The 9,561-nt window shown below is 52.1% G+C and overlaps 1 protein-coding gene across 2 annotated transcripts in view; it reads left to right on the forward strand.

Annotated features, from left to right (window-relative positions):
- ANO10 (anoctamin 10) overlaps positions 1-8,981 on the forward strand; it is a 227,894-nt gene extending 218,913 nt beyond the window's left edge. For both annotated transcript variants that reach the window (XM_038570265.1, XM_038570264.1), the window contains one exon: positions 8,348-8,981. In XM_038570265.1, the coding sequence (XP_038426193.1) occupies positions 8,348-8,413 (66 nt within the window). In that variant the 3' untranslated portion in view covers positions 8,414-8,981. The remainder of the gene's footprint in view (positions 1-8,347) is intronic.
- Positions 8,982-9,561: the final 580 nt, after the last annotated feature.

Raw genomic sequence — 9,561 nt, forward strand, 5'->3', positions numbered from 1 at the left:
ATCCCTCCACCCCCTCCCTTCCTGCAACCCTTTTTTCCCCCCAGAGTTAGGGGTCTCTCATGGTTGTCTCCCTCTCTAATTTTTCCCACTCAGTTTCCCTCCCTTCCCTTGGGATCCTTTTCACTATTTCTTATTATGCCCTGTATGAGTGAAAGCATATGATAATTATCTTTCTCTGTTTGACTTACTTCACTCAGCATAATACCCTCTGGTTCCATCCACATCAATGTAAATGGTGGGTATTCATCCTTTCTGATGGCTGAGTAATATTCCATTGTATACATAGACCACATCTTTATCCATTCATCTTTCGATGGACAGTGAGGCTGCTTCCACAGTTTGGTTACTGTGGACATTTCTGCTATGAACATTGGAGTGCAGGTTTCCGGTGTTTCACTACATCAGTATCTTTACAGTATACCCAGTAGTCCAATTGCGGAGTCACAGGGTAGCTCTATTTACAATGACACTTTTGTTGCACAAATTCTGTCTGCATTGGACCTGATGCCCCATGGTAGGCTGTGCCACCCCAGACCTAAAGGGGGCAGGGTTAAGCGCCCTCCCCCAGCCCGCTGCTGTGCCATCCCCCGATGTGGGTCCCCAGGCCCTCCAGGGCCCTCTCTCCTTATTCTCCACACTTGGGTCTGGATGTGTCCAAAATACATCCATTCAATTCAGCTGCCTTTTAAGCAACATGTTACCAGTTTTCTCACCTCATCTAAAGAAGGAGACATCACTTATTTTAACCCTGGTGGTTCCTGAATGATGCAGGACTATATGTGTACTCTCCTTCCCATGCCCAGTGAATTGCACTTTGTTGCCAGATTTAGGTCCTGGTTCTTTCCAGTGCTGGATGCTCTTGTTAGTGGTGTGCCAGTCACTAGCCTTCCCGTGTTTGAGCTGTTTGAGCACTTGCGATTTTGCCAATTAGCATTTCCCATGTTTTCTGGTTCTTGTGCCCTTCAGAGGCCTTTCCTTCTAAAAAAGAAAAAAAAGCCAAGGACTTCTGTCTTCTTTAAATATTTAACTTGTCCTTCCTGGAGTTGTAAGCAACTTTTTAAAATCTTGCTCAAATTTGTGCTTACAGATCAGGATAGGGGTTAGCGTGGTGGGTTCTAGAGCCAGACTCCCCTGGCTTAGAAATGTAGCAGAAAATCTCTGACAGGACAGGACAAAATTTAAGCCTCACCAAGAATCAAAACCATCTCAGCAGACCCTCTTAAGATGGAAGTGTGATCCAGCTGAACCTGAAGCTCCTGGCACAGGTGGCTGGGGCAGAAAGATGAGTGATGTTAAAACAGCGCAAAGCCAAAAGTCCATCAGCAGGCTGGGCTCAAGCCTCCTGTGAGCTGTGTGACCTTCTCAGTGTCCCCAGTCCTCAGTTCCATCTTTAGCATGATGATAATGGTAATTTTCTCATAGGGTGGTTCTGAAGAGCACATGGGTAAATACATAGACTTTAGAACAGTATCCAGTATGTATTATGATATAACTGCTGGTCACAATTTAAGTTACGCAAAAATAATAGAATGTGACAGACATTAAAAGTTGTATCAATAAAGTAGGAGGAGAAAAAAGGGTTGGATATAAGCACAATTAGAGATGCAGGAAATGGGCAGGCAGGGAATAAGCTGCCAAGGATTACATGAAGCTGCTACAGAAAATATGCATGAAGCATGGGACTGGTGCTCTGAACATACCTACCTGTGTCCGCAGCCCATGGTAAACCATCTAGATGGAGTGTGCCCATCCCATTCTGAAAGCCTGGGTGCCAATGAAGGGTCTGCTACATTCATTGCTTAGTGATTTCATGTGAATTTTGGGTAAATGGAAATGCAGTCTGCATGTAGGGCCCAGAACTCAGAAAAAATACCAGAACCCACTGATGGAATGTGGAAGGACAGAGGCCATGTGCAGCCCTGAGGAGGGCTTTCTGCACTTCCCAAACCCAGTGAGGTAGGACAGTCTCTCATCAGTTTTGCTTTATCATTTTTGTTTGCATTCAGCACCTTTTAGCCACCTCTAGAACTTCACAGCATGGGCAGATAGATCATTTTAGTAACCCACGTTTCAGAAACAGCTGTGTCTAATCAAATGTATTTGGCACCCTATTCCAGAAGCCTCAGAATAAATGCATACCTGGGGATAGCTGGGAAACAAGCCTCTGCTTCTGCAGGCCCTCACTCTCTACAGAAAGTATACTGCATTCTCAGGGTATCTGTGGCATTTTCCTTCCAAGAGCCTTAACTTCTGCTTTTGGAAATTTAGCTCTGAAACCTCATCATGCAGAGAAAACAGGACTCAATTATTTAAGAAGTAGATGTTAAAAAAAACTTTTTTGCAGTTAAATTGACTATATGCTCTCCAGAGTCAGCTGGTGCAGTTAATGGACTTGTGCCCCCATTGGGTGAACCGAGCATGGCCCCTGGGCCTTAGAGCCTCTTTGGAGCTGGGTTTTGATCTTGGAGGGTTTTAGTTTCCAGCTGGGATCAAGCTGGTAATCTGGCAAGCTTCCTGGTAGCCCTGACTTTCCTCCTCCCTCCACCTCCCTGGCTGTAATCGCAGACCACCTGAGCCAGGGCCAGAGCCACACCTCGGGGGGTTCGGGGGGATCCGAGATCTCTATTCCCATTGAGTCACAATCCTAAGGGGCCCAGACCAGCATCACTACCAGGTAAGGTAACTGGGACTCCGAATGAAATCCTGGGACTGGAAAGCTCACACTGCAGTGTGTTCTCTGGGATCCCATGCGTGTGACAGACAAATAAATATGTAGTCCAGATAGTGATGCTGACTTGGGGAACAGGAACGTGCCTCATTTACACACCCAGAGAAGGGGGTTATTTCCCAGGTCACTTGTCATGCCCAGTGGGAGCTAAACCACAGTCTCACTGGCTGTCGCTCTGGGCTCCAGGCTGTGGTCCTTCTTCATGGCTCCAGTTCAAGGTCCTGCACTGCGGGCCATGGGCACAGAGTCATACCCCTGCTCCAGAGAGTACACGCTAGGTAGGAGGGAACATCGAAGCTGGGAAAACCCTCATATTAACATGCCACACACAGATGATGTGAGTGCAGTGCAGGAGTTCCAGTGGAGGGTGACAGTGACATGCAGCCTCTCGGGGCTGAGGAACCTGGGGTTTAGTCCAGGACCTATGGGAAGCCTCTGTGGTTTGCACATGTGTGTCCCCTGTTTTAAAACCTGGCTTGGGGGATCCCTGGGTGGCGCAGCGGTTTGGCGCCTGCCTTTGGCCCAGGGCGCGATCCTGGAGACCCGGGATCGAGTCCCACGTCGGGCTCCCGGTGCATGGAGCCTGCTTCTCTCTCTGCCTGTGTCTCTGCCTCTCTCTCTTTCTCTCTCTCTCTCTCTTTCTCTCTGTGACTATCATAAAGAAAGAAAGAAAGAAAAAAATATTAAAACCTGGCTTGGAAAAAAAAAAAAAAAACCTGGCTTGGGGTGCTTTGGGATGGTGTCAAGAAGTCCTAGAGACCAGCAGTGGGCTCAGTGGATGTGCTTGGTGGATGGGGTTGGCAGGCCCTGCGGCCAACTGTAGACGCAGGAGGAGGACACAGAGGCATCCCCTCACCGGCTCAAGTTTTGATGTGAGCAACCAAGTGGTAGTGGCCCCTGACATGGGGTGCATGGGAGAAAAGCTGGTGGCTGGGGTGGGGATGTGGGACTCAGAGGCCGGTGTGTCTGACAGTCATCTGCCTTCACATGTTTTCATCAGATGTTGAAATGAAGCAGGTGCTCTGGAGGGAGAGGTGACATATGTCATGGCCCCAGGAATGCCCAAGGTTCCCCAGGCGCCACTGCCCCTGCATCCACTGCTGTGGGGCTTATGAGAACCCGAAAGCATTGCCAGGCCCAGGGCATTTCATCATTATATTAGAATATGTCCAAAACACTGCTTATTTGAGGGAAACTTTCTTTTAGACGTAACAAATAAAAAATATTGAGGCACCCAGCTGTCTCTGTCAGAAGAGCATGTAACCCTTGATCTTGGGGTTGTGAGTTTGAGCCCCATGCTGGGTATAGAGATTACTAAAAGAAATTAAAAAAAAAAGTTTTTGTGAAATGTCCCACTCTTTACTTTTTTTACCTGAACCGTCAGACCCTTGTTTACTTTTGCCCTGATTCTAGTGACATGACCGAAGACAAGTTGCTTAGCCTCAGCCTGGTCAGTGACACACAGAAAACCTCACTGGTGCTTACAGGGGGTGCACAGGCATAGCTGTGTGTGAGGGAGGCTTCCAGTTCTGCTCCTTCCTGCTCACCAGAGCTAGAGACAGAATCCTCCTGGGGGAGCCCTGTTAAGTCAGAATGGAGGTGAGTAGGGGACCGGTGATGCCAGTGCTCTGTCACCAGGCCTGCATAGCCGAGGCTGGCAAGATTTGGGGGAGCGGGGTGCTGCAGATGCCATTGCTGACCTGAACTGGCCTGAGAACACAGTTCCTATCAGACCTGTTGCCCCAGGACGCCCTGGCCTGTGAAGCTAGCAGCTGACTCCATGGCAGCCACTGAGCTCTGCCCTGAGCCAGCTCCTGGCCAGTGGAGCTTCCAGTAAACAGGAAAAGATGAATGCACAGGCTCTTTTTGTCTGTCAGCCGGGAGCTCCCAGAGCTGTGTCTGGGAGTAGTTGCTGCTTTTGAGGGGAAGGGGTAATAGAGTAGCTGCTAACAGATTTCAGATTGGGCAGGAATGTAATCCACTGGTTGTGGTTTCCTGAGTGCTGTGAATAGAAGGATCCCAGAGCTGATTGTGGGTTCAGCCAGAGAGTCTCTGCGACCAGTCCAGGAGGGGGCAGGGGCCATCTCAGGTCTGTAGAAAGCACTGCAGGTCTCAGGAAGCATTTCTGTGCGTCTCTGCAGGGAAAAATGGGTCCAGTTCTACATCCTTTCTTATGTTCAGCTGTGCATTTGGACAACACACTTAGTGATTAGGCTCCTCCTATAAATATTATTAATAGTGATGCAAGTCAGTCTATGCTTTTTAAAGAGCTATCTGGAGCATGAGTGTTTTAATGAGTCAGGAATTGGGGAAGATTTCATTCTCTTCATTCTGATGCTTTTTGTAGGGAAGAAGTCAGCGCTATTATCCTGCTTGTATTTTTAGTAAGGTTTTAATTTAAGAATCCCTAAAGAAGCCAAGGTATTTTTTGTTTTTTGTTTTTGAAAGGGTTATGTTGCCCCCTTCCCACTACATCTCCCCAGGCAGGGCTGCTAAAAAGCAAAAGAAGTAGGCCCCAGCTACAGACCAACGAGTTCCTGTAGAGGCCTGAGTCTGCATTTAAGAGACTCTCCAGATTCTTAAGTGGCCATAGGACCAAACCGTCAATCAGGGTTCTTTCAGATTAGGAAGTCTGTGCTTCTGGAGTTCATTCTGCCAATGCTCGTCATCTGCCCCGAATAGAGGAGGAAGTGGGGAGCAGACTGGGTTGGGGCCCAGCCCCTTGGCACCTCTGCACCAGGAGGGTGGGGTACTTCTTCACTGAGTTCATGACAGCAGCTGGAGGGGATCTAGATCTGTGAGCAGTGCACAGTATCTGGGTTTCCTGAGAGAAGCTGCCTCAAGACACTGTGGCTTCTGACTCCGTCATTCAGGAGGATTGGCAGAGGTCTGCCCATTTGCACAGGACAGGTCTGGGTGTCACTCGCTGGTCTCAAAACCAGTTTAAGTCTCCCTCTGTGGCAAGCAGGCTGCTGCAGCTTGTTTCTTCTAAACTGCTTGGGTGTTTCTCTGGGCTTGGGCCACAGGTTTGAAGTTCTGCTTCTGCCACTGGCTCAGCATGTCCAGAGAGGAGGGCAGGAGACCCAGGGAGACAAGCCAGGCCTCTGCTGCCCTCAAGCCAGGGTGCTCAGTCCTGCACTGGCAAAAGGTTGGGGAGCACAGGCCTTCCCGCCCACCGTGGGCCCAGTTTTCTGTGGAGGGCACCAAGCTCCAGGAGGCAGATCAGGCCCTGTGGGACCTACCACTGAGGCAAAGGGCTGTAGGCAGGCTCAGCCCAACCCATCAGATGGAGGGGCCTGGTCAGTGCACTTGTAGGGACAGGTACTCCTGGGCAGACTGCTCCTGCTGCCTGGGCTGGGGCATGAGCAGGTGGTGGGGTCCCTGGCCATCATTCCAACCTTTGCGACCAGCAGCACAGCCAGTGCAGACAGCCACAACCTCCCAGACATCCCTCGTGCTCAGGAGCCACCCTGAGCAGGTAGGGAGGTGGTTCTGAACCACTCCCCTGGCCTGAGTGAAGCTCCCACCTTGAGCCAGGTCGATCAAGGGAGGGTTCCATCTGACAGTCTAGCTGCTGTGGAGCAGGATGCCACTCCCAGGAGGTCTGCACCTCTGGAGTGCTTCACCTGCTGGCAAGCGGCTCCCAACAGTAGCCACGCTCATCATGTGACAGCAGGCTGCACCCTGCAGGGGGCCTTACAGACCCCTTTGGATGGAAACCCATTTTGATTTTCCTCCCCATGTGGAATGCTGAGGAAGCAAGGCTAGAAGATTCCATGACAAGCTAGGGACTATTTTATCCTCATTATAGTTCTAGTTTAGTTAAATTTATTTAGCCTTTAAATTTCTTATAGTTACTGTCAAATTAGGAAATAAATTCATATTCTCTCATAAAAAGACATTTTAAAAGGTCTCGTAAGTATTAAATGACACCAGCTGGAAGAATCTATGGTGAATCCGGGCTGAAATAATAACAGTTTTCCCGTTTGGGGATAGCTCACACCAGCAGTGAACAGGGAAAGTGGGCTCACAAGGGGACAGGAAGTAGCAGCAGAAGAGGGATCAAATGCCAAACATGACTTCTAGGGGATTCTCAGGTGGCCTGGCAGTCCTGCTTCTGCAGGTCTGTGAACCAAATAAACCCATCAGCCTCATGCTGGCAGGTGAGGTTGTACAGATATTGTGACTGTGAGTCCTTCGGCCCACCTCAGCTCCCATGCCCACATATCATGTACTAGGTCGGCCTGCTGCAATGCTCTGTCCCACACAAGAAGAGCTCACTCCCACCTGTCCCCTTCCCCATTAAGAGCCATCCCCTAAATCCTGTGTCCGTGTGGACCAGCAAAAGCCCGGCAGGCCCCTCCCCAGCCCATAGGGTGAGCGGTGGCCCTCAAGCTCCCAGCACTGTGCCCCTTGTGGTGGACAGGCCAGGCTCTGAGCAAGGAACCATCTGCAGTGAAATGGGGTCGTCCGAGATGCTGCAGATGGAAAGGATCCTCACAAGGGGAAATCGGGTTGAAGTAGAAGACAGATTATAGACTATGAACAGGACTCCTCTTAAGGAAACAGGGAGAGTGTGGCATTGGTGTCCAGCCTGGTGTGGTGCTTGGAGCTTCCGGGGGCGGGGGGGGGGGGGGGGGGCAGCCAGATACCTGGAACACCAGCAGTGTTTGTGCTCAGAGTCTTGTTTTTCCCATCAGTAAATAACTGTTATCAAAAATCAGTGTGTGGAAAAAAAAAATCAGTGTGTGTATTTTAAGCCAAATTCCAAAGGAGTTATTAATTTTTTTCAACAAACAGGCAGAGCTAGAGTGATGTTTTCCATCACCCATGGGACAGAGGGGGCTGGGAGCTATGGGGGCCTAGGGGACTGTCCAGGGTAGGGGGCTCAGGACTGGGAGCAGCGGGACCTCCCCCACAAAGGCTGCCTTGTCCTTGGGTGTAGGCTCCTTCTGACCCTTCCCACTTGGCCTGGCCCTCAGGGGGACTTCATAGGATGTCCCCAGTGGTACTGGACGGCTCGATGGCTCGGGATGGTCCTATGGCTGTAGGGACAGAGGGCTGGTGAAATGTCTGCTGTTTCGGTGTAGCTGCTCTGGGCCAGGGACTTCATGCACAGTGACCCCCCCCCCCCCAAAGCCACCGTGCAAAATGTACACTGTGGCTCCCACTATGCAGATGTGGAAACAAAGAGGCTCATAGAGGTCAGCTTTCCAGAGTCACCAAGTTACAGAGACAGAGCAAAAACTTGGCCCCAAGTCAGTACTCCAGGCCCCCTGCTCTGTCCTTTCCCCTCCCCTTGCCCTAGGGATCCAGGGAGAAGGACATTCCAGCTGCCTCGAGTTTCTGTATCTGTAGAATCCCCAGTGCACTAGTAGGTTCACACAACAGGACATTCCCAGCCCAGTCCTCCTGGCTCCCATCTCATCAGGGTCGGAAGCCCGGGCTCTGCACTCTCAGGAAGCCTCAGGCAGTGTCAAGAGTGCGCCGGCTCCTCCTCAGGGTTCAGTGTGCTCTGATGGAGCTCAAGGGACACCATCACCCAGGGAGCCTGGGCCACCATCTGGGGGCCACCACTCAGGCTTGCATGGCTCACCCACTATTGTGTTCTCTCAACAGCAAATGAAGCTCATGGCCCAGAACCTGAAGGAGGAATCACAGGAAAGCAGTAAGAAGGAGGCCTGAGCGCCCGCCCAGCCTGCCTGGAGTGAGGGCGGAGGGGCACCTGGAGCAACAAAGTGGCCCCTGAACCCTGACCCCATGCAGGGCCACAGGAAAGGATGCCACGTGGTAGGCACCCTCCTCCATGTGCAGTGTCCTGGTGAGGGCCAGGGGACAGGGCGGCCAAGACCTGGCCCTTCCTGGGCCCCCAGTCGGCCCATGCCTTCCCGCCCCTGCCCAGGCCCTGTTTGTCACTGCTGCAGCTGTCTGACCTCGCCCCAGAGCCTTGCTCGCGGGGACCACCACTCTCCATTCACCTCTCACAGCAACGGGCCCTTCCATGGGCTGGTCAGCTGGGCAGGGTGTGAACCCCCCAGACACACACACACACACCCCACCCCCGGAGCTGGTCTGGGGCTTCCTGCTGAGCCTCACTTGAGAGGGAGGGTGTGTGTGCCTCCAGGCAGTGTTGCCAGCACCTGGACAGCTCTAAATGCCTCTCTCCTGTTCTGTTTTGCAGTATGTTAACAGACCCTTTTCTCAACAAAAAACAGAGTAACTGAGCTATTAAAGGCAACACTTACCTCTCTGACTCCTACTTACTGGACGGGGACTGAAACTCCCTCCCTTCTGAGATGAACCCTGGGTTGGGTCATTGAAGGGGAACCGTAGAGGCGGGGAGCTGAGAACCTCAGCTTGAGGCTGGGCACCTGTGTGCCACTTCCAAAGCCTGTGGCCTGGGCCTGGGCAGTACTCAAGAGGTTCTGCTCTCACTGGAGCCTGTCCCCTCAAGGGGCCTGGCATGGGCCACTGGGGCTGCTTTCATGCCCATGGCACCAGGCCAAGGGCCAGCTGCCTCCCCTGCACCCTGATCCCAGGAAGAGGACAAGGGCCCCTGCCCAGGGGTGTCATCTGCCATGAGGCTGCACCCACATCTTTCACAGGCACGTGGGTGCTATCTCGAGCTCAGGCTGCTGCCCTGGCCTCAGTCTGACCACGAGGACCCCCCAGGAGGGCAGAGCCTGGCGTTGGTCTCCTGCCAGCTGCCAAGCTCCGCTTGGTGCGGCAGCCCCCGCCCCCCGCTGTCCCTCACAGCCGGGCCACTGCGGACCTGTGGTCCCTTCTTCCTTCCACTGGGGAAGAGCAGCCAGGAGGGCCGGGGACCTTCCACT

Source organism: Canis lupus, chromosome 23 (genome assembly GCF_011100685.1).
Source record: "Canis lupus familiaris isolate Mischka breed German Shepherd chromosome 23, alternate assembly UU_Cfam_GSD_1.0, whole genome shotgun sequence".
In the NCBI taxonomy this organism is placed as follows: Eukaryota; Metazoa; Chordata; class Mammalia; order Carnivora; family Canidae; genus Canis; species Canis lupus.